General features: G+C 44.2%; 1 protein-coding gene across 1 annotated transcript in view; it reads right to left on the bottom strand.

The window, feature by feature from the left end:
• The window catches only part of Mmp24 (matrix metallopeptidase 24), a 38,520-nt gene that overhangs the window by 6,274 nt on the left and 8,360 nt on the right, over positions 1-23,886 (bottom strand). Inside the window, exons 2-5 of the mRNA XM_027945274.2 lie at positions 13,663-13,811; positions 9,322-9,438; positions 7,461-7,765; positions 834-995 (exon numbers count right to left, since the gene is read on the bottom strand). Of these exons, the coding sequence (XP_027801075.2) occupies positions 834-995; positions 7,461-7,765; positions 9,322-9,438; positions 13,663-13,811 (733 nt within the window). The remainder of the gene's footprint in view (positions 1-833; positions 996-7,460; positions 7,766-9,321; positions 9,439-13,662; positions 13,812-23,886) is intronic.

Below are 23,886 nucleotides of genomic sequence, written 5' to 3'. Positions count from 1 at the left end.
TCAATTTCAGTAGCCATTTGTCACTAGTATCTGTTGTATTGGACATTAAAGATCCCAAGCCAGTGTCCCAGCCTAGGTCTTTGGTTGCACCCTGGTAAATCTCATTGTCCCACAATTACAAATGCCAGAACCCTTGGTGTTATCCTTGCCTCTCTCCTCCTCCCGCTCATCCCCACACCTGATCTGTTAGCAGATCCTGTCCATTCTACTTTGAAACACCTTCCTGTGCTTGCCACCCGCATCTGGCCCTCTGCTGCTTCATCTATTACAGTCTGGAACTCTAGTGGGGGCTCTTCCTTCAGAGGGAGTCTTGTTCCTGAGCTCCACTGCCTGAGGGCTGGGCTCTGTTGACAAGCATTTGCTTCCATATGGTCTTCCCATCTCAGTTAACTTGACCAGAATAAGAACTTCGCTTGCCAGAGTGACTTGAGCTGGGAGAGAGGCCTGGTGGAAGGCTTCTTAAGATCTCTGGTTATGATACTCATCACACTATATCATTGTTTTTCAGGCAGATGTGTGACTCTCCTTGGCTGGAGGTGAGACCCAGGAGAGTGCCCAGTGGGAAGGCATGGAGTACAGGAGATGAGAGGAAGATGTTTAGAAGAGGGGAGGGTGAAGAAGAGGAAATGGGTGGGCCACTCTTCACTTTCGTCCCTCCCTGTCACAGCAAGGACCCTTTTCTAGGTTTCCCGAGTATGCCAAGGGGAAGCCTTGTGAAGGGTGGCACATGATTGGAGACAAAGCTCTCTACCCCATGCCTGCTTCCCACATAGGCAGGCAGCCACAGCCCAGCCCTATAGAAAAAGCCGTGGCCCCTCTCCCCTACCACACACCATAGATCTTCTGGATGCCTTGGAGATCATCCTGGGGCAGCTTGAAGTTGTGCGTCTCCATGTACTGGTAGAAGGGTGCCATGATGGCGCTGGGGTCATTGGAGTGCTCCAGTCCCAGGGCATGGCCCAGTTCATGCACAGCCACCAAGAAGAGGTCATTCCCTGTGCAAAGAAACATGGAAGGTGCCCAGGGCACCCACGTATATATCAGTCAGTCAATCCATTACTTGAGCAAACACTGAGCATATGCCTTGTACCAGGCCCTCTGCTGGACATCGGGGATATACAGAGAAATCAGCCACAATCTTTGCCCTCCAGACTTCTTGATATAGAGAGTAACATGGAGTAAGAAACAATGTAAGCAGTGCAGGGTTCCAGGTGCTTTAACAGAGTTCTATGAGGGTCAAAAGGAATTCCGAGGAGGAAGGGGTCATTTAAACATGGAGGAAGATGCTTAGGGAAAGTTTCATAAAGGTGAGTCTTGAAAAGTAGGAAGTTGGTCAGAAGAATGGATTCAAGGGAGGAAGTGGGTGGGGTGGCATTCCTGGCAGAGAGAATGATATGAGCCAGGTCCAGGGACAAGCAGTTTCATTCCACTTGGCTCTAGAACAAAGCATGAAGGGAGGGCCAGAGAGAGAGATGAGGTCAGCCAGGCTGGCAAGCAGGGCTCTGTAATGCCCTACAAAGGAATTTGGATCAGCTTCTTGGCTGGTGGGGGGTGTGAGCAGGAGTGGAGGTGGGAGTGTGATGAAATCAGCCAGGCTGCAGTTGGAAGGAGGATTAAAGCAGAATGAGACCTGAGGCAGGGGGACCAGGGGCATCAATTCTGAAGCTGGTACCAGAGTCCAAGTGGAAGGTGAAAAGGGCCTGAGCCAAGGCAGCAGCAGTGGGGATAAGTGGAGGAAGTCCTGGGGGTGGCCGGCTGGCAGTCAACTTCAGGAATCCTCAGGAATAGGGCCCTAGGTGTGGGGCAATTCTCAGCAAAACCCCAGTCCTGGAAGAAACGAACTACTGGTCAAGATCAAAGAGAGGATTCAAGTATGGGTAGAAACACAATCCAGGTGCTGAAAGTGGGACACAGTATCCCGGTGTGAAACTGAGGCGGCAGCATGACGCGGTGATGATGAGCATCTCCGGGGTAGAGAGATCACCTTCATTTCCAGCTCTCCTCTTCCCAGCTTTGGGAACTTGGCCAGCAGGGCTACCCCCTGAGCCTCCATGTCCCCATTTGTAAAGTGGCAGAATCAAACCTACTTCATGGACTGAGTGAGGGGTGAATAAGGTGACATATGTGAAGTTCATGGTACAGACCTGAAGGTTGTTGCTGTTGTTATTGTACATAAGACAGAAGCTCAGTTAACGGAACAAGTTCATCAACCAGAAAGGAAGTGCAAGGCCTGTGAGGCTCCAGCAACCAGACACTCTGAGAGCCAGCTCCCCTGAGCTTCTGTATTAGTCCTAGGACAGAGCAAGGCCTGAATTTGGGGGATATTAAGTAACCTCAGCTTTGGGAAAGAAATGCCAGAACCAGAGATCCATAGTATCCATAGTCCTGGCTCTCTTCTGCCCTGTTGCAGACCCCTGCTTGCCTTGACCTCAGGCATTTGTATGTCCCTTGAGCCCCGCCTCTTATTTCCCAGCCCCAGTCATATTTCAGCCTCTTCTAGCTATCTCTACGTCCAGGGAGGCTACCAGGGCCTGGGAAGTAGTCAGAAATCCTGATGCCCGCTCTGGTCCCAGCACCCCCCTGGCTAAGCCCTTTAGCCCTATCCCAGTCCAGCCAGTTCCTATGAGGGTCAGATGGGGGTGGGAATTGTTTGACTTTTCTGGTTAAGGTCTTGGGAAAAGAGAAGAACCCCCCCTGGGGCAGACCCAGGCCATGGGAAGCACAAGCCTGCCACTCCATTGGCATCACCAGTGTCTTCAGCATTTTGATTTTGAGCACCAGAGAGGAAGGAGGATGGGCAAGATCAACACAAGGTTGGCCAAAAGCCTGGGGCTGGCCTTCTGCTGGGAAGGGCAGGCTGGCAGGAGAAGGCCAGGCCGCCCCCAGCTCCTTCCTTAGGTCCTGGTCCCTCTGGCAGCAGGGAGGCATGAGCTCATCTTTGAGCTTCATCCCAAACAGAGGCGGCTGCTAGAGCCAGCGGAAGGCAGCTCTGCTTCCTGGGGTCCAGTACTGGCTCTGCTCCTGGCCTGTTCCTCGCCCTGGGACAAGCTGTTCACTGCCTGTCTCCTGACCAGGTTTCTCCCTGGGGGCCATCCACAGGGATCTCAGCCCGGAGCAGGGCTCTGAGCACATGGGCAGACTCAGCCTCTGTCCTCTGCCTGAGCCTGCGTCTGCAGAGAAGAGGAAGAACCCCTTGAAGGAAGGGGGGTCTACAGAATTTTTCCAGGGATCAAGGGAGAGAGAAGAAGTGGGGAGCCAGTACCTTACTGCACAAAAATCCAAGAGAATTCTAGGGAAGAAAGGGAAGGAGAGGGGCAGGAGGACTACTTGAATCTGTGAGCAAAGCAAAGGTACTAGCCCAGGTCTACTACGGAGAAGACTCTAGGTAGAAGGCTCTTCAGGGTCTTCTCTCCCCAAGAGGTTGGAGGCAAGAGGCAGAGTGGTCAGGAGTGTGGTCTCTGGCAGCCAGATAGCCTGGCTGTGAATCCCAGTTCTGCCATGTCCTAGCAGTGTGACATTTTAAATCTCTTCCTCTGTTAAATGAAGGGAATAATGGTACCATCTTCCTAAGAATGGGGTGAAGATGAGGCAAGGTATGTCAAGTGCTTATACTGGCTCCTTGCACAGAGGTATCACCATTAATTAGGAGAGCTGTGCTGAGCTGTGTGAGGACCAGCTTCCTCAATAGCAAGTGCTCCCAAAGTCCCTGAGCCTCCTGGAATATCCCTAACAGTTCACCAGCTACTTGTTCACTTCCCTCAGGACTTCCCTATTTGGCGATCTCTGTCTCATTGACTCCCCCAACTCTCCAAAGGAATCCCCTTCACCTGTATTCTCTTGCCAGTGCTGTTCCCTGCACCTGGAATACCCTCTCTTCTTCAACAATGAGCTCAACGCCTATCTTCCAGGAAGTCTGCCTGGAGTTCCCAGCTGGCTGTGAACTCCTCCGCACTCTGGCAGCATTCTCTCTGAAGCATCTTTAGCCGCTGGCTGCTCTCCAGCCTGCATTAATTATACCACTAGTGCACACTCTCACTGCCCCAGGACTGCGAGCTCCATGGGGCAAGCTCTGGCTCGGCAGGCCAATCCTTCAGACCGAGGAAGCATCAGTGCCAAAATCTCAGTATTTTCCTAGGAGTGACCTTTGGGCTACCTGCAGCAGAAGCCCCTGCATGGGGAAGGATGTTAAAGACATACAGAGTCCCAGATTCACACCTGGCTCTGCCACTTCCTTACAGTTGGGGAATTTCTGAACCCCTCAGCAAAACTTCACTTTTCTCATCTGTAAAATGAAGATTATAATCTCTGCTGCCCTGCCTCCGCCTCCTCCCCACTGTGGGGAAAAAGTTAGTGACCTAAGTGTGGAAGTGTGGTAGAGCTCTATCCTGTGAAGTAGGGTTTAGTCATGATGGCTCTTCCTGTCTTGTCACCTTTCCCAATGCAGGAGCAGCACAGGGCTGGGCTCCCTCTCCAGCAGAGCTTAGTGAGTGTCTGCTGACCTCACTAGTTGACTCATTTGAAAGAAATGAGGACACAGTAAGCTTCTGGAACTAGCACCAGAAACAGGCTTAAAGGTGTTGTGGGTAGCTTTTGCCCCTTCACAGACTCCAATGAGGTGGGGAATTAGATAGAACCAGTATCAGAATTCAGTGGTTCCACAGAGAGCCTTTAAATACCCTGGGACTGGGGGATTCTGACAGTACAGCCATGTGTGATGTGTGAATCTTGATTGAATCCTGATTCAAGCAAACAAATGTAAAAGAAGTTTTTGAGGTAATTTGGAAAGGTGAAAACATACTAGATTTAATTTTGTTTGGTTTGATAATGGTTATATTAAAAGAAAGTCTCTGTTAGAGGCATATACTAAAGTATATACAGGTGAAATGATATTACACCTGGGATTTTCTTTAAAACACAACAGCCAAAAAATAAAAGTGGGAGGGGATAGGTAAAATGAAGTTTTACAGAGCTGATCATTGAAGCAGGTGGTGGGTACCTGGGGATCATAATCATTCTTCGTCCTTGTATGAGTATGAAATATTCCATAATGACATTTTAGGAAAAAAGAAAACCAATAATCAGAAATTTCCCAGGAGACCCTATTCCCCACCTTCCCTTGCTGAGTCTCTGTGGAAATTATATGAGACAATACACAGGTACTCAAACAATCTTGATTTCTTTCCTCTCATTCCAAAACCCATCTTGGGGCAGTGTTACCAGCTCACCAGCCAGGGATCTACTGCTATATTATGATCTGCATCTGGTTCATGCCTGGATTTCAAGAGCAAAGTCCTGACTCTTGTCCAAAGAAGATGTTAGCTGTTCTTGGAATGAGGTGGGTGAAGTTCTGTGATGGTACCCATCCACAGGTTCCAGGACCTTCCCACACATGCCATGAGTTCTTGGGATCTGGGGTCTGGGGCCAATAAATTGTCCAATATCAGGGAGTAAGTATGGGAGTGCAACCCCCAGAACTGGGCAGAAGGGGAGCCAAAGGAGTAGGATATCTTCCCAGCACTTCCTTTGGACAACAACCCTTTGAAAATTCATTTGTCTCTATCAGGGCTATAACTAAAACCTTATCAGCTAACAGTGCCTGGCACATAAAAGGGGATCAGAATATTATTTTTCTTCTCTTCACATCTTATCAGTTAACACAGATAGCCATTTGTTGACACCAGTCAAAATATAAGAATATAAGAATGAGATAAAAAATAGGTATGCAGAAAGCCAGGAAACTTTGGGGAGAGATACCAGGGCAGAGGAAACAGTGCTTCATGGGAAAGAGTTCAAAAATCTGAAGAGAAAAAAGGATGAAGAAAAATTTAACAGTTTCATAACTCTGTTTAGGCTGAGCTCTGGCTAAACCAATTTCTGACAGATTACCTGAGTGGCCAGCCCCTGACCCACACAATAACTTGGAATGTTCTCAAGCAGGCAGTCCCTACCTATGGCATGGCCTCTGAGAAAATGAGCCTTGGAAGAGTCTGCTTGAAGCCTGAAGCAGCACCAAGGGCAGAAAACAATGCCCACTGTTTCCCAAACTTGCTTGAGCTTTAAAATCAGGATCTCCAGGGAAAGGGCCTAGAACCCATGTTTCTACAAGATCCTCAGTTGGTTCTTTATGATTGGACTGGTTAGGGAAACGCCAGGGATGATGATGGTATTTCTCAAGGTGGCAGAACACCTGCATCAGAAGCACTAGGGGAATTAACTGATCAGGCCATGTGCAGACTCTGGACCCAGAGAATCAGAATGGCAAAAGGGTAGGGACCTGGAGCTTAGAATCTGCATTCTTAAAAGTGGTCTCTAGGTAATTTTGATGTGCCCTGCAGTTTGAGATCCATGAAAACTTAGCATGGTGGCTTAGAGTATGGACTCCAGGGTAATAATGCTCAGGTTTAAAGCCTTTATTTCACCACTCTCCATCTATGGGAACTTAATGGTTCTCTATGCCTCAGTTTACCTATCTATAAAATGGAGATGATAATGTCTACTTACAATATGAAAAATACTTGGTATGGGCCTTAAAACGTTAACATATCCACTGATTGTTATCTACTATAATTTAAAAGGTGAACCATCTCTCTTTCCTCCAGACTCCCACTGCATTTTCTTGGTATATCTGCCTCAGCCTTCAGGAGAGTCTGCCTTGTGGCTGTCATTATTTCTCTGGACATATTGTCTTGACTTCAACAGAACAGAGACCATGTCTATTTTTATTATTATTTTTTTAACATTCAGATCCTCCTGTGGTCTTTTGTATAACTTTGTATCCTGTCACATTAGAGTAAAAGATCACCTACTGCACTCTTGCTTTACACACAAGAATTCTAAAGGTGAATTTTTTGTCCCTATAACATCATCAGGTAGTTGAACTAGTGTTTGATCTCCAGTGCTTCCACCTACCACTTATGCCATTTGAGCCCTGAATTCTTCATCTTAAAATTGGGTATAATCAGGTATCCTTGCCTATGTACTAAGCAAGTGCCTTGTGAATAAATATGTATAAGGAACACTAAAGGGTATTTTTAGTGTTACTGCACAATTTTGATTCCAGCTTAATGAATATTTATTGAATCATAGTGGTGCTGGGCAAGTTGTTCAAGGATCTGGAGTAATTATGGCGCCTGTTAGAGTAACTGGGGCCAGAGCTGGCTGCTTTCAGCATCAGTGCCTTTTTATCTTGTTCTTCAGCTTCTGAAACATTTTATCTTATTCTTGACTTAACCCTGCCTGAGCTCAATTAGACCATCTCCTAAGCAATCTGACCAATCTCTGTGGCTCTGGCCCTAGCAGTTGAATATCATCAGAGATCACAGTTCCCACCCATTCGAGTTCTTGGTTCTTGGACAGGAAGCTCTAGAAAGCAGGAATTTCATCTGTGGTGGTCACTGAGCTCTTCTTTGGAGCTTCTTTCTCTGACAACCAAGCAACCACCCATCCCCTCATGGCCTTACCATCATGGTTGGCATTTCCTAGCGTCCACGGCTCATCTGAATCAAAGTGAGTGTCTCCTCCAATCCCAGGGCCAGGGAAGTAGGCATGGGCCAGGAATCCTCCTTCCCCATCAAATGGGGAGCTATCACCATGGAATCCAGAAGCAAAGAAGATCATGATGTCTGCCTCCTTCCGGTCACTTTTGATCTCATGGTATGGCACCTCTTCAAAGGTCAGTGGGGTCACCTTCTGCCACACATCAAAAGCCTGGCGAATAGCTTTCCGAGTGTCTAGCTCACCCACCTTTGGGGTATAGTTGTGAATGCTGGCAAGAAAGGGGAAGATTATTAGGGGGGAACAGAGAACCAGAGACAGGAGAGCTAAAAGAGATGTTAGAGACAATAAAGCCTAGTGATCCTCACCATTTGTGTCCTAGAGTACTGATAGCTGCCCCAGAGGTCAAAGAAGGGCCTAAGTAGATAGAACTCTGAATACCCACCACATGCATCAGTCAGAATAGCTTTGTTTTAATCATTATTTTCATTTTATCTCTGACAAAATTTGTGATGAATAAAGGATTTCACTCCACTTTGTAGGAAAAAAAAATAGGTTGGTTGATAGCATTTTCTAAAGTTTAAATTTTCCTCCCAACACATAACATAGCTACATTTATAATAGTTATAAAAATATTTCAACAGTAGAGAGGAGTTTGAGAGAAAAGTCTCTCTAAAAAAATCTTGGGCACCAACTACAGCTTGTCTACCTAGAAACTGGTATAGGGCGGTATCTAATTTAATCCATTATAGATTTAGCTATTTAAAGTTACTCTATCCATATTGCATGATTCTCCTCAAAGGAACATCGCTACTTATGAATACTCTGCCTCATGAAAGTCTGGGGCACCAATTACCATACCCTTTTTATAAGTAAGGAAAGAGAGGCCCAGAGAGGTGGGGTAATAAAAGTTAAAGTCAGAGTTGGGTTAGAACGCAACTTCTTTCTCTTGATCCACTTAATCTCTTCAGGAGACCCAAGAACCTAGCCACTTTCTAACCCAGATTCTTCTTAAATTTATTTTTCTTGTCAGATTTCTTGGAAAAAGTCCTATTCTCAACAGCTTGTCAGTAGGAGAGCCCTTAGTTTAACTCTAAGGATTGCTGTCTTAGGTCCTTCCCCTGTATCCAGGGAATCCACCCAAATGGATCAGCACTTTGAGAGATGCCAGTGAGAGCCCACCTGAGCCTGCCCTATGCCTGGTCCTTGCCCCAGTCCCACTTGAATTCTGGTTTCTGAATTTGCTGTGATGAGCTCCATCATCTCTGCTCTCAGTCCACTTGGTCTGACTTGGATACTGATCCTGCTCTGCCTTGACCCTCCCAGACAGTTAAGGAGTGACACTGTTGTGATTCAGGTTCTTATTTTTTTATATTCCTTAAGAAACAACTGGGATTCTGGGTTGGCAATCTCGAGTGAAAACTATCAGGCTAATTTGGGGTGGGGAAGGGATCTAGTTCAGAGGAAGTGGAGTTTGACAAGCACTCACAGGGAGAATGAGTTCTGCCATGGGTCCTCATATAGCTGAGAGTTACTGAACAGTCCAGACTCCACTTTCTGTAACTAAATATTACAGGTGTCTGAACAGAATACAATTAATGAGCCCCCAAAGGACGAGGTCAATTTGAAAACCTAAAGTTGGAGTCAGCATCCTCTAGAAGCCACAAGGAAGGAAAAGTCACAGGCTCTCAACATCTGGTCCTAATGCCCATGCAAATGGACCCTGTCCAAACTCCGAACATCTACTGTGTAAGCTTCTGATATTCAGACAGGAAAAACAGAGTGGGCATGGCACCATGGCCAGGGATGGAGAGGGAGTCAAGGCACCTGTAGGTGATGTGTTTTTGCCTCCACTTCTGTCCAGTCAGGGCATAGCGCTTGTTTCTCCGCCTTCGGCTCAAGTGGGGGTGATCGGGGACACCGCATCGGGGTTTCTTCATCCACCTGGGCAGAGAGAGGACATACACACAAATATATTGTGGTCATTTTACTCTTGAGGAAGGTACTGCATAGTCCCCAGTCCCAGTCTGAAAGGCAGTGTGCATCCCCATCCTCTGGGATCCTGGCTCAGAATGACCCCCAACAGGAATTTGATTGATAGATTGATTCATTCATTCATTTGCAGCAAAATATGAAGAAACATTGCTGAATAAGAGATTGGGAATAAGGAGAACTGGCTTAAGTTCCAGAACCGATAAGTTCCAGCTCCACCCCTAATCTAGGACTAGGCAAGTGACTGGATCAATGAGAACTTCAGTTTTCTCATCTGCAATTGAGAATTATAGTTCTTGCTGTTTGTAGGTTGCAGAGAGTTTCAAAGGGAGGAGTGTATGTGAAAAGTCTCCCTAAATGCAATTAGATCACGGCCCTCCATGGGGTAAAGCCTTCAGTGACTTCCCAAAACATCTAGAACAAAATCCAAACACACTGGCCAACAGGTCTGGCCCAATCTAGCCCTGCCTACCTGTTCAACAGCCATCATCCTTTGCCCCTCATACACTGTGCTCAGTCATCAATCTTCTTGCCGTTCCTTGGACTTGCTAAGCCTATTCCCACTCCAAGGTCTTTGCATTTGCCATTTCTTCCAGTTGCAACACTTCTTCTTCATTAGGCCTCTGCCCTTCAAGAGGACTTTCCTGCCCCTCTCATCAGAAATAACCTCCCCATCTCACCCTATCCACTTATCTTGCTTAATTTTCCTTCATAGCATTCATCACTCCCTGAAATTATATATTTGCATCCTTTTTTATTCTTTTTCTCTCCCATCAGATTCTGAGCTCCATGAGGATGGGAACAGTTTTTGTATCCCCAGGGCTGGCACAGTGCCTAACACAGAAGGGGCTGAGTAATGGTTTGTTAAGTGACTGACTGACAAAATGAATGAATCAGAACTCTCCACCAGGAGGATGGCAATCCGCTAAACTACACCTCAGCATTGCTGGAAGGAAAAACAGTCTGACCTCATTTCCAGCTGTTAAAAGCAGTTGCCATTGGCAATGTGAAGACAAGAAAACAGGCTATTTTGATCAAATATTAAAAGACCCTTGATGGAATTAACCAGGTTTTACTCATCTTTGTGTGCTTTACATTGCTTAGAGAGTGACCCATACTCATAAACCAATGATAATAGATACAATGATAGCAATACCATTCCTTGTTCTAGACATTTATAATTTTCACAGTATTAATATTCTTTGAGAATTTTATTTTTATGAGACAAAGGTCTCACTATATTGCCCAGGCCGACCTCAAACAATGCTAGAACTTCTTTAAATTTTTATTTTCCACCAGGTGAGGTGGCATGTGCCTGTAATCCCAGCAGCTCAGGAGGTTGAGGCAGGAGGATCCCAAGTTCAAAGCCAGCCTCAGCAACTTAGTGAGGCCCTAAGCAGCACAGAGAGACCCTGTCTCTAGCACCAAAAAAAAAAAAAAAAAAAAAAAATTTTTTTTTTTTTTCCTATACTGGGGATTGAACCCAGGAGCTCTCTATCACTGAGCTACATCCCCAGAACTTTTTATTTTAGTTCAAAATTTGAGAGAGGGCTTTGCTAAATTTCCCAGGCTTGTTTCAATCTGCAATCCTCCTGCCTTGGCTTGCAAAGTAGCTGTTATTACAGGGTATATACCACTGTGCCTGGCTTGGAAGTTTTGATTCTTAAAACAATCCTGTGAGGCAATGAGAAATTATTATCCCCATTTTCAGGCAAAGATACAAAGATAAATCAAGTAACTTGTAAAACATTGAAAACAGTAAGGCAGGACTGGAACTTAGCTGAATGAATAAGCTATTAATTAATTAATGTAATTTATCAAACAAAGACTGGGGTTTTTATTTTTTTCTCTTAAAACCTAGCACAAGGTTGAGCTAGATGAACTTTGCTGTTGACAGAATGAATGAGTGATTGAATAAATGTGTGACATTTCCCAAGGTAGACATTCAAAAATAGTACTTGAAATTGCTAATCTAGCTTCCTTTTACCAACAGTCCCTGGGAAGAGAACCAAGAGCCACCTCTACTGCTGAAAGGCAGGGCCAGACTGGAAAGACCCCAGGGAAGAAAACAGGCCCAGAGAAAGGCAGCAATTGCCCAAGGTCACAGAGTTGGAGCTAAAATTCAGGTCTCTGAATTCTACCCCAAACACCCATCCCACTCTGGTGTGGAGGGTGAGCAGCCTCCTCCTTCACATGCTTCCAGAACACTGCTCCCTGCCTTTCTACAAAGAGTCGCAGGAAGAACTGCGAATGGGAAATGCCATCCTCTTCCCTCAGATACTTCCCTCTGCCTCCCCCTTTCCCTGTCCACCTGCTACTCTCTGAACCTCATCCAACAGGCCTAGGGTGTTCTGGAACATAGCAAAATCTAAGGCCAGGTGGTGCCTCAGCAGAGATACCAGTGCTCCTGGCCCAGGATGCACTGCCATGAGGCCTGTGCAAAGCCCTCAAAATAACCTCTGCCTGGAAAGACTGTCAGGTTCTCTAACCAGCTCACTCGTGAGACCACAGGGCCAAAGGAGTCCACACACATCATAGGAGTCTTCAAACATACTATCTCAGAACTTCACAGTCTCACAATCAAAAATCCTAGGAATAGTAAGTGTTTGAACAGAATTTTAGGATCATAAAATCCCAGACTCACCAAGTTTTTAAAGCTTAGAAGCTTAGAATAATGGAATCTAGAATTTGAGAGCCATAATCCAACACTCCCCTTTGCAAATGAACATGCTGAGATCAGAGAGATGATTCGGTCACAGAGTGACTTTCCAAAGGGATGAACTGATCCTTGCTCCACAATTGGGTGCATTGCCTATTTTGATCCTTGCTAACTCTCTTGTCATCTGCTTCCACCTGAGCTTGGGCTCCGATCCTTTACCACCACCTTTGGAACTTCACTCCAGTTCTTTCCAATGGAGTGAATGGCTTGTTGTCTTCTATACTTTTTTTTTTCTCCTTCCCAGTATTGAGAATTGAAGCCAGGGGCACTTTACTACTGAGCCAGATTCCCCCCGATCTTTTTATTTTTTATTTTCAAACAGGATCTTGCTAAGTCGTAGAGTCTAGTTTCAAGCTTGTGATCCTCCTGCCTCAGCCTTCCAAGTTGCAGGAATAACAGGCGTGTACCACCACGCTGGGGGTGAACTGGTCTCTCAAATAGCTTGAATAGCTTCTGTAGATATTTCTCAAACAAAGAGAAACATACTCAACTCTCTCCCATCTGCAACAAAACTTCATTCCTCTCTGGCTATCACCCATTTCTCCTTCCCTTCACTCTTGGGCTTCTCAAAAACTTCCCCTCCAGTTGCCGTCTCTGCTCCTCACCTTCTTCTCACTGCCATCTGACTTTGTCTCCAGCATTCTGCTGATCTTATTGATAATCTCTTTATTATTAAATCCAGCAGGTGCCTTTCAGTCACTGTCCTCTTGGAGCATTCTGTAGCAGCTGACCCTGCTGACTGTGTCTTCTTCACTGCTACACCATCATGTCACTGAGGGCTTCCTCCACCTCTCTAGCTGTCCATCCCCACATCTCTTCTCTCTCCTCTTTGTGCCTTCCCTAAGTGATGGCAACCATCCTCATGGCTTGATTGATTTGCTCCCACCTCCTAAGTATCTCCCTGAGACTGTCCCCTAGGACAGGTGTGGCCAGATGACTATGCTTTTCACTACACATTAAGCCTCTGGAGGGCAGGATGCCAGGGCTAAGCATACTGCGTGGCACACACAGGCACTCAGCATAGGTTTGGTAAATGGGAAAAGTGGAACAAGAGTTGCTAACCCATTATCATCCAAGACTTTTCTGTATCAAGTGAGATAGGTACATCTCAGGGAAGTCCAGTAGAACCATGAGTTATTGAAACCAGAGGAGATTTAAGAGACCTTCTATAGCACAGCCCTTCAGTGTACTGACAAAGAAACCCAGTCCTAGAAGGATCAAGCAACTTGTCTCCGAGGCCACACAGCAAGTTAATGGCAGAGCTGGGACTTCCATTCCAGAAAACCCCCAGCTTACACAGGAAAGGGCACTTTGGGGTATTCCCTCCCAGGATGGCACTGCAGGAGTAAAAGATAAGAAGGCAGGATGGGAATGGTGTGTGCAAAAGGCCGTGACAAACGGGAACCCAAATATAAGTCCAGAAAGTTCAAAGGCACAATGTCCTACGCAAGTCTTACTCGATCGTTGTCTGATCCAACACACCGGTGACTGGGATCCCGTAAAACTGCTGCATAGTGGAGACTGCTGACTGTAAGGCCTTCCCTGAGTGCAACGCAGATGCCCGTGAATCATAGGGAAGCAGATAGCCATATGACTTTAACCAGTTCTGAAAGACATGTGAGAGAAAAGGATGCATTATGGGGAGAAGGCTCTGTTCTACCTGGGCAGAGTTTCGCCCTTAAAACTAGGGATCATTTTACCCAAGCCACTTATGGACTCCTGTTTTGATTTCTTCCTCCTTCCTCCTCCTATCCTGGAGACAATGTCAAATTAATCTCCAGAAAACACAGCTTTTGTTGGCTCACTCCCCTGCCGTCAACTTTTCAATAAATCTCTACTGGCTACAGAACAAATTTGCATTCAAAGCTTTCCCCTGCCCTGCCTCTTCAATGATTCACTCCTTTCTACTGATACAAGATTCACATGCAGGAGTACAAGAACAGTTCATTTTCTGAAGTAGAGTAGTCTGGGGAAATTTTTGCACCAGAAATCCTTCCTGTCTCAAGTCAGAGTCTGATGAAGAATTACATTGGTAGAGTATCTATTGGCAGGAAATTATATAATTTTTTATTGCCAAACCACCTCCCCTCTAAAGCAAGTCATTATAAATATAAATAAATAAAACAAAGCCTTCTTTGGTTTAAGTATAAATAAATAATAGATGCATAGGAAAAAAAACTATTATGTAAGAGAATTTCTTGTTTTTAGAAACTATACACTGAAGTATTTAGGCTTATATAAGGGTGCATGATGTCTGCAACTTGTTCTTAAATGTGTTCAGAAATAAATACATTCAGAGAGATAGCTAGATAAAACAAATATAGTAAAATGTTAACAGCTGGGGAATCCAGGTGAAGGAAATTTAGGATTTTTTTCCCCATTCTTGAAAACTTTTCTGAAAGTCTGAAATGATGTCAATGATATTTCTTATTTTTATTTTTGCAGTGCCAGGAATTGAACCAAGGGCCTTACACATGCTAAGTGCACTCCTATCACTGAGCTACACTCCCAACCCCCTTTGAAAGAAAAAAAAAAAAAAAAGAGAGAGAAAGAAAGAAAGAAAAAAATTCAGACGGCAGGAACAGAGGAGGGAAAGAGGAAGTAGTAGGGATTGAAATGGATGAAACCATGTCATATGCATTTATGAATGTCAAAATGAACCCCATTATTATGTATAGATATAATGCACTAAAAAATTAAATTAGCTGTGAATATCTTTGGTTAGAGTATCACGGGGAACTGGGAGTGTAGCTCAGCAGTACAGCATTTGCATAGCACGTGTGAGGCCATGGGTTTGAACTGCAATACCGCAAAATTTTTTTAAAAGTTTTTCAATGGTAGAGTATCAAGAAACTTCTGACTTTTGTTCTTTTTGTTTTTTTTTTCTGTTTTCTAAGTTTTATGCATAGAGTCATATTTTTTTAAAGGAGAAAAACTTTAAGAAGGCAAGAGAATCTAAAAGAAGTTACGGTGAAGAAGCTTAAGCAAGCAATGATTCTGAAAGATACCAGAGTAAAGATGGTTATTCCCATCAAAAAGATAAAGGAGCAAAAACCTGAAGAAATGGGAGCATTAGGAAATATTTGTGGTATCCATTAGAAAATGAGGAAAATATCCATATGTTTACAGAATCCACAAGCATTTTCAGGAGCATTTTTAAAGCCAGACTTTCAGCCAGAAAACCTTATTCTCTGCCCATCTTCAGAGGAACATCTCCATACTAAGTGAGTGAATAAAGGGAACGCCCCCTGGGAAATGGTATCATTCCCTTTCTATCTATGATTTTTGTTTCTTGTTTCTATATGAACAAGCTTATTGTGGCTATGTCTTTTATTATAAGTCAAATCAAATTATTTTTGGAAGAAGGCATACCGGAAACTAGAAATAAGTTATTCTTTATTTCACCAAAGGTGACTATAATATCTTCACTGCCTTGTGATAAAATTCATCTGACTGATTAGAAATAAAATTGTCAGAATAATAAAGTCAGAGTGACAACCTGACTTCTCTCGCATTTGGAATTGGAACATGTTTTTCATTCTGAGTGATGACACAGAATTGCAATACTTCTTGCATTTCACCAAACATTGATTCTTTTTTCATGTCTTTGTACATGTTTTTCTCTCTGCCTAGTATTCTTAATTTGGTCAGATTTTAATGTTCAGCTCATAAATTACTACCTCTGGAAGACTTCCCGGGCTAAGTTATTTTTCCTCTCCTCTGTGCTACCCAAATTCTCTATTACAGATTTTATGGATCTTATAATGCTAGGCTCCAATCATTACATATCAATCTCCACCAGACTGTGACTAAGCGCCTCAAAGAAAGGGTCTATGTCTTATTCATCTCAGTATATCCAGTGCCCAGGACAGTGCTTGGCACACAGTAGCTGTTTAGTATGTCCATTCAACAAATATTATTGAGCATTTATTACATGATAGGCACTGTACAAGGTTCCTTGGATACAATGATGAATAAGGGAAACTCACGGACTGACAAATAAACCCATACATATAGTGCTACAAAGCAGGTGTGTTCTATGGAAGAAAAGAGAGGAGTGTCTTATTGTAGGGGCAGAGGGGTAAGGAGAGCTCAGGGAAGTCATGCAGATGGAGGTGAGATTTGAGCTAAGTTTTTACAGCATGTGCAACTCCCTGGAGGTTGGGGAGAGTGTGGCATTTAAATTCTGAGCAGTATTTAAATTGGCTAGGACTTTGGGGTGGTGGTGGCAATGAGTGAAGAGGTTGTCAAGGAGGAAGTAGCAAGAGATGACATACAATTACCTGTTCACAAAGTAGACACATTACAGAAAGTCCTGCTGTGCTTTGTGTTCATATTACAGAGAATTGCTTCTGACTTGAGTATGACCCAGGACCAGCCAAAAAGCTCAAGTGAAATATCAAAAAAAAATGGAAGTATGGGAGCTGGGGTTGTGGCTCAGCGGTAGAGCACTCACCTAGTACAGGCCGGGCGCTAGCTTCGATCTTCAGCACCACATAAAAATAAAATAAAGGTATTCTGTCCAACTACAACTAAAACAAAAATTTTTTAAAAATGGAAGTAGCAGGGAAACTGACAAGTTATCCGTTCATTCACCTGCATTCTCCAGCTTCCATCCCTAGATTAAGTCATATCATCAAAGCATTAAATCCTTGCACCAGATTCTCTCTGCCCCTCCCACTCAGAATGTCACATCATATTCCCTTTTCTATGTAAACTTTAAGAATTTTCAGAACAAAAAAACAGGGTAGTACAGTTAGAAAGACACACAGACCTGAGATGGAATCCTGACTTCCCCACTTCCTGGCTGTGGCCCTGGGCAAACTGAGCTCCAATATCCTTATTTGGAAAACTCCTCCTTCCCAGAGTTGTTGTTAAGATAAAATGAGTGAATGTACTTGCTACCTAATAACCACCCGACATGTATTTGTTATCCCTTCAGATGGTGTTTCTGGTATATTTTGTAAATTTGAATGGAAAACATGGTTTGGACTCCTTCTCTGTCTTTTGAAATCTAGTCATCCTGCTCTGGACCTGGACCAAGAGTCCTTGTGGGTCAAATGGAGGTTAGTACATCCATCATGGTCAAGACTGTTTTCTATTGGGCAACTTATGGACATTGTTAGGTCAGTGGTGGCAACTTGGTGGTGACTTAGAACAAAGCAGCTCCCATGGGGAAAAGAGCATCAATCAGATGCCGGCAACAACGCCTGTCAATCAGCCAGATTTCCTGACTAACGCCTGTCAATCAAGAGGACCCCCTGGCCAATCCTGGAGTTCAGCCAACTCCCCTGACCAACTCCAAAGGGACAAGGGACCCTAAAAACACCTTTTCCTGTCCCAAGCCCTTCCCTTCCTGCTGTAAGCCCCACAAAAGTCCAGTCAGGTAGAGCTTCCACGCGGTTTCTCCTCAGACCCTTCCCCTGTCCACTCTGTGGGTATGATCGAGTTCAGCTGGGGAGTGACATCTCAATAAAGCCTCGATCAGCAGCCCTTTTAAATCTGCCTCCTTTGGTCGCTGCCCACCTGATCTGACAGACATCACTATCTCACAAAGACCTGCAGCCTTGCAGAGGGTCTGGTACTTGGTGGCTGAAATGACAGCTAACTTGGATTACATACTCTTCACCCTGTCACTAGACTTTCTTAGGACTAAGCTTTAGCTCAAGGAAAATGTCTTCCCTGAGGAGATTCTGGAAGCTTTAAGGTGTAAGAAAGGGAATACCGGGTAAACCAATGGATTTTCCTTTTGGCTTTTCTGCCAGGAAACTTTCAGTCAGATTTATAGCTCCACATTTATGGCTTAAATGTTGAGCATGGTGGTGCTTGAAAGTAATGATTACTTTTTTCATCCTTCAGATTACCAAGTTATGTTTTTTCCTTGAAAATTAAGGCACACATCTGAGCCAGGACCAAAAGCTGGAATGACTCAGACACACAGTGGTCATGGGGGCAGTACCAGTGCCTTCTTTGGATTTTGTTGCCCTCCCAAGGTTACCAGGAACAATCTTTAGAGTTTGGGGCAGACCTCTTAAGAGGGGAAATGGGAGAGGGAAGGGCTGGTCAAATGACAGAATGGAAGCCAAGGAACAGGGCACTGACAGAGCTGGTGAGGTGTGGGGAGAAAAAGAGTGTGTGTGTGTGTGTGTGTGTGTGTGTGTGTGTGTGTGTGTGAGAGAGAGAGAGAGAGAGAGAGAGAGAGAGAGAGAGAGAGAGAGAGAGAGAGTGTTTATTAGAGGGTAGGAAGCCAAGAAATATGATCGGGGACCAAACAATTCTAGTTTCCTCTGCTTACCTGTTTCTGCCACTCACTTGCTCTGTGCCCTAGCAATTCTCTGACTTCTCTGGACAGAAACCCCCGAGGTTGAGGCAAGTGTTCTACACCCCATTCATACCAGTTCCCAAACATTCCTTGCCCTTTCACATTCTCAGACTCTTCCTGCTGTCTCTTTTTGGTACTGGCAATTTAACCCAGGGGTGTTTTACCACTGAGCTACATCCCCAGTCCTTTTTATTTATTTGTTTATTATTTTGAGAAAGGGTCTTGCTAAATTGTTGAGGCTGGCCTCAACCTTGCAATCCTCCTGCTTCAGCCTCCCAAATTGATGGGATTACAGGGGTGCACCATCAAAGTCAATTCTCTTTATCCATGTTAGCAAATTCCTCCTTATCCTTTAAGTCCTAGCTTGGTCAACTCCTGTGTTAAACTCTCCTTAATTCTCCCTTACAGAGGTAGTGGGTAACGTTCCCTCATTCTGCTTTGCTTTGTGTATATCACTGTTAACACAACAATTACATATCTCATACCTATTTGTTGATGTCTATTTTCCCCTGCTAGATTAAGTTATAGGAGAACACAGAATGTGTTATATATGTGTGTGTGTGTGTGTATATATATATATATATATATATATACATATATATATATATATTTTTTTATTTTTTTATTTTTTTATTTTTTTTTGTATTTGCTACAACATTTAGTGCAGTGTCTGGCCCAATAAATAATCGCTGAGTTCATGAATGAATAAATGAATGAATGAACAGTTGGGCTGGGAGGCACTGTTGGGTATCAAGGAAGGATTTCATCTTGGGAAGGCTTAATGAGTAACACACATGAAAGCACCACACATAATTCCTCATGTCTATTAGAGGTTGAAAAATCATTTGCTGAGTTTCAACCTATTGTGGTTGCTTGATGATGCAATAGGCTCCATTGTCCCATTTGAAAAAAGATAAAAATCTACTAAAGGAAGAAAGTCTTATTCAGTTTCAAACAGAATGACCTACCATTTGTCTTTTTACACCTGGATCCATTAATCAATCACCGGCTGCACAAGTCTAACCTTGACAGCTCAGTTAACCAACTCTAAGATGTCTGTCACCCTCTAAGTGCTGAAAGAGGTGTAAACCCAGAGGAAAGTGAGAAGAATCTCAGAGTGCAAGCAGGGACCAAAAATAGCTGGGCTGAAGAGATGGAAGGCTAAACTCTGATTGGCTGGCTAGCCAGAAGGCAGGATTTTGGTCCCTGAGAAGTCAAAGCTAAGACATTCTGAAGTAGTGGCAGGAAAGGGGAGAGCAGACAATAACAAAGAGAAGGAAAAAATAAATAAAAAGAAAGAAAGAAAGAAACTCAGACAGAAGAGGAAAGAGTGGCAGACAGCAGAGGCGGTGGTGAGATTAGAAGTGGCAGTGGGGGTGGCAAGAAGCAGATCCCTGGCAGTGCCAAGGAGTGCACTTGGAAAACAGAGATGCCCAGGCGAGGCGGGTGGGGGGCAGTTGGATTACTTAATGCAGGTGGTCTCCAGGAGCATTAGAGCAACACCTGGGTGACAACAGAGCCTAGAGATAGAGCGGGGAGAGTGATTGGGATCAGATGTTTGTAGTTGGTGGGATTAGCAGAAAGGCCAGAGGTGAAGTCCACGAAGGAGTAGGCAATAGGGTGTTGAATTTGGAAGCACGGGCTGGAAGGAAGAAGTATAAAAGGCTCTGAGAAAAGAGACTGGGCAACCAAGATCATAGTCTAAGGTGATAATGTGAGAAACAGGGATAAGGAACTGGCCTCAGCACACACAGGGGTTTCAAGTCCTGTTCCAGAGGTTTACCTGTAGTGGACAGTCACAACTGGAACTTGACTAAGAGAGGACAGCCAGGAGAGCAAGGAAACCAGGCACCCTGTCCCGCAAAGACAGATGGGGATATTTAGGCTGGAAGAGGGAGGACTGCATGAAAAAGAATACGAACATGAAGGAGATCTATCTGTTCTGCTGGTACAGAGAGCAAAACTTAGACCCGAATGAGAAACTGCAGGACATAGATCTTGAGTCATTGCAAGAAACAACTTTTTAGAAGTCAGAGATGTTCTAATTATATTAACAATAATAATAGCTATGATTATTAGAGTGACCACTGTGTACTTGGCATTGTTCTAGACACACAAGAATGCAACAACCCCATGAGGTAGAAATGATGGTCCCCAATTTGCAGATGAGGAAACTGAGGTTTAGACAGATTAAGTGATTACCCAGAGCCATGAAATTCATCAGTGGAAGGATTGAGGCATTCCCCACTGTCAGACTGCTGGGACTTCTTTACTCTTAAAGTCATAAATCTTATCTTAGATCACAGTGATCCAAATACCCTTATGCTTTGGTTTCTACATCAGAGTATGGCACCATTGCCTACCCAGTTATCCAAACCAGAAGCCTCATAAGACCCATGACTTCTCCCTTTCCTTCACTGCCCACATTCAGTGTTTTATCAAAGAACTGTTGATTCCACCTCCTAAACATCAAATTGGCTTATTCCTGTACATTGATTCATTTAATAAGTATTTCTTGAGGACCTACTATATGCCAGTTATTGTGTGCTAGGGCTACAACAGTGAACAAAATATTTAATTAAGCCGGGTGTGGTGGTGCATGCCTGTAATTCCAGTAGCTCAGGAGTCTGAGGCAAGAGGATTGTGAGTTCAAAGCCAGCCTCAGCAACAACAAGGCATGAAGCAACTCAGAAATTAGAAATTATTTAGAAATAATATAAAATAAAATAATATAAAATAAAATAATAATAAAATAAAATAGTGAGAAATTATTTAGAAACCCACCCTGTTTCTAAATAACATACAAAATAGGGCTGGAGATGTGGCGCAGGGGTCAAGTGTCCCTGAGTTCCATCCCTAGGACCTGCCTACTCCCCCCAAAAATTACTTTCTAGTTGCATTTAGTGGAAGAAACTTATGATAATAAGTTCTATGAAGAATAAAGAGATAGTGATGGGACAGCTATTTTATAGAAGGTGGTCAAGGAAGGTTTCTTTGACATTTAAGCAAGAGACCTGTAGGAGGTGAGGGAGTGGGCTATGCAGCTACTAGGAAAAGAGTTTTCCAGGAAGAGGGAACAGTAACTGTAAATATCCTCCAAGGGAATTCAAGGGCATCAAAGGTTTTTCATCTATTTTGTCAAGAGCCTTAGATATTTGGTCCCTGACTCTCTGCAGCCTCTTTTACCATTCTCCACGGAATGTCCTGTGTATTTTAGTTCTTTCAGACCCTTCCAGATCTTTCTGGCTAGATCACTCTCCCTCTCTCTGGGGAAGCCTGCCTTGACCCCTTAAATCTACACCAGGAATTCCTCCTCCATCCCTTGTCTGCCCCCCATCCTTCTTCTTATGACAATCCTTACAACACTATGTTGTAATCACGTGGGAATTACTTGCCTCCTCTTGACTGTAAATGCATGAGGACAGGGATCATTCCTGTCCTCCTTATCATTGTAACCCCAACATCTAGCACAGGCCCTGGCAGAGCCACAAAGAAATGGATGCATTATGTTCATTATCACCCATAATTTCCTAAGGCAGGAAGTACAGTATTCATTTAGAAAGTCTTCTGTTAACCTTGGCTCCATGTCCAGCCCCTGTCCTCTGTGCCTCAGCTCTGCTGTCATCTCTAAGTCCCTCACCTGTCCATCTCCTTGGCCAATCCTCACTTTGGCAAATGGCCCATTAGCAGCTTCAACTCCAACATTAAGAGTCTACTGTGTTGCTGTGTACTGGCAAGACCATCCTTTCCCATCCATTGCTTTATTAGCTTAGTCCTTACAATTGGGTTTTGGCCTCAGTATATCCGGTGCTCAAGTCCAAAACTGAGATTGCTGTGACACTAATCTGTTTCTCAGGGTCTCAAATTGCCTGCCCAATTCTCCAGAGAGTGAGACAGAATTCCCTATGCATCTGGGAGCTGGAGGGGGTCCTATATGAAGAGTCAGTTCACTTGAGACCAAGATACTACCACATTTCAAAATTGCCTAACTTTTCCAGTGGTGTTCCCTTGGGCAAATGACCTAACTTCTCTCAGCAATGAATTCCTCATCTGTTAAGCAGGATGATGAAAGCAGTGTTGTCAGGATTCAGTGAGAGGATGCACTGTGGTAGGTAAAATAAAGGCCCTTCAAAGATGTTCACATTCTAATCCCACAAACCTGTGAATATGTCACTTTACATGGCAAAAGAAACTTTACAGATGTGATTAAGTTAAGATCTTTAGATGGGGGATTATCCCAGATTATCCAGGTGGGTCTAATGGAATCACAAGTCTTTATAAGAGGGAGACAGAGGGTCAGAGTAAGAGAAGGAGATGTGATAATAGGAACAGAGATTGGAGTAATGCCACTGATGGAAAAGGGTTCCAATCCAAGGAATGTGGATAGCTTCTGGAAACCAGAAAAGAAAGGATTCTCCCCAGAGCCTCCAGAAGCAACGGCTTTGCCAACACCTTGATTTTAGTCCTTTAACACCCATTTTGGATTTATGACTTTATTTGTGTTTCTTTTGTTGTTGTCTGCAGTGCTGGGGATGGAGCCAGAGCCTTGTGCATGCTAGGCAAGTGCCCTACACTGAGCTGCGCTCCCCGCTTGGGGTTTTGTTGTCGTTGTTGTTTTGTTTTGTTTGTACTGGGGATTGAGTCCAAGGCACTTTACCACTGAGCTCCATCACCAGCCCTTTTTAATTTTTATGTTGAGACAGGGTCCAACTAAATTGTTTAGGGCTTTGATAAAGTTGCTGAGGCTGAGTTTGAATTAGCAATCCTCCTGCCTCGGCCTCCCTCATACTTGGAAGTGTGTGCCACTGCAGCTGGCCCAGTTTTGTGGTTTTAAGACACTAAATTTGGGGTAATTTATATAGCAACAATAGGAAACTAATACAGGCACATAAAGCATTGAGCTGATTCTGGCACACAGAAATGTTCTTGTTCCTACAGTCCTCACAATAACATCTTTGGTCATTGCTTCCAGACCAAATCACTGGTCTCTCTGGGACTCCTTAGAAATTGGCACTGTTTCTGGGTCCTTCTGACTGCTGTCCCACTAAAATCCTGGTTTCTCCTCTACCCTGACAACCAAGGTCCCAATCTTGCTGCTGAGCCCAACCTGAGTTATGGCTCTTTCAAAAATTGCATCCTGAAGGCATAACCATTCAGGGATCTAGGAAATGCACTGGTCAATAATACTTAGAAATCATGTAATTTAACATGCTTATTTTGCAGAAGAGTAAAATAAAGCTCAGGAAGGGGAAATGACTTGTTCAAAATTGCAGATCAAGTTGGCAGGGGAGCCAGAAATGGAGCCCAGTGTCCCTGCCTCCCAGAGAGGGTTCTTTCTGTCATGCTACACCCCCCACAC

Source organism: Marmota flaviventris, chromosome 2, assembly GCF_047511675.1.
Source record: "Marmota flaviventris isolate mMarFla1 chromosome 2, mMarFla1.hap1, whole genome shotgun sequence".
Taxonomy (NCBI): Eukaryota; Metazoa; Chordata; class Mammalia; order Rodentia; family Sciuridae; genus Marmota; species Marmota flaviventris.
Note: the sequence above shows the minus strand (reverse complement) of the source record. Positions and strands in the feature narration are given on the sequence as shown.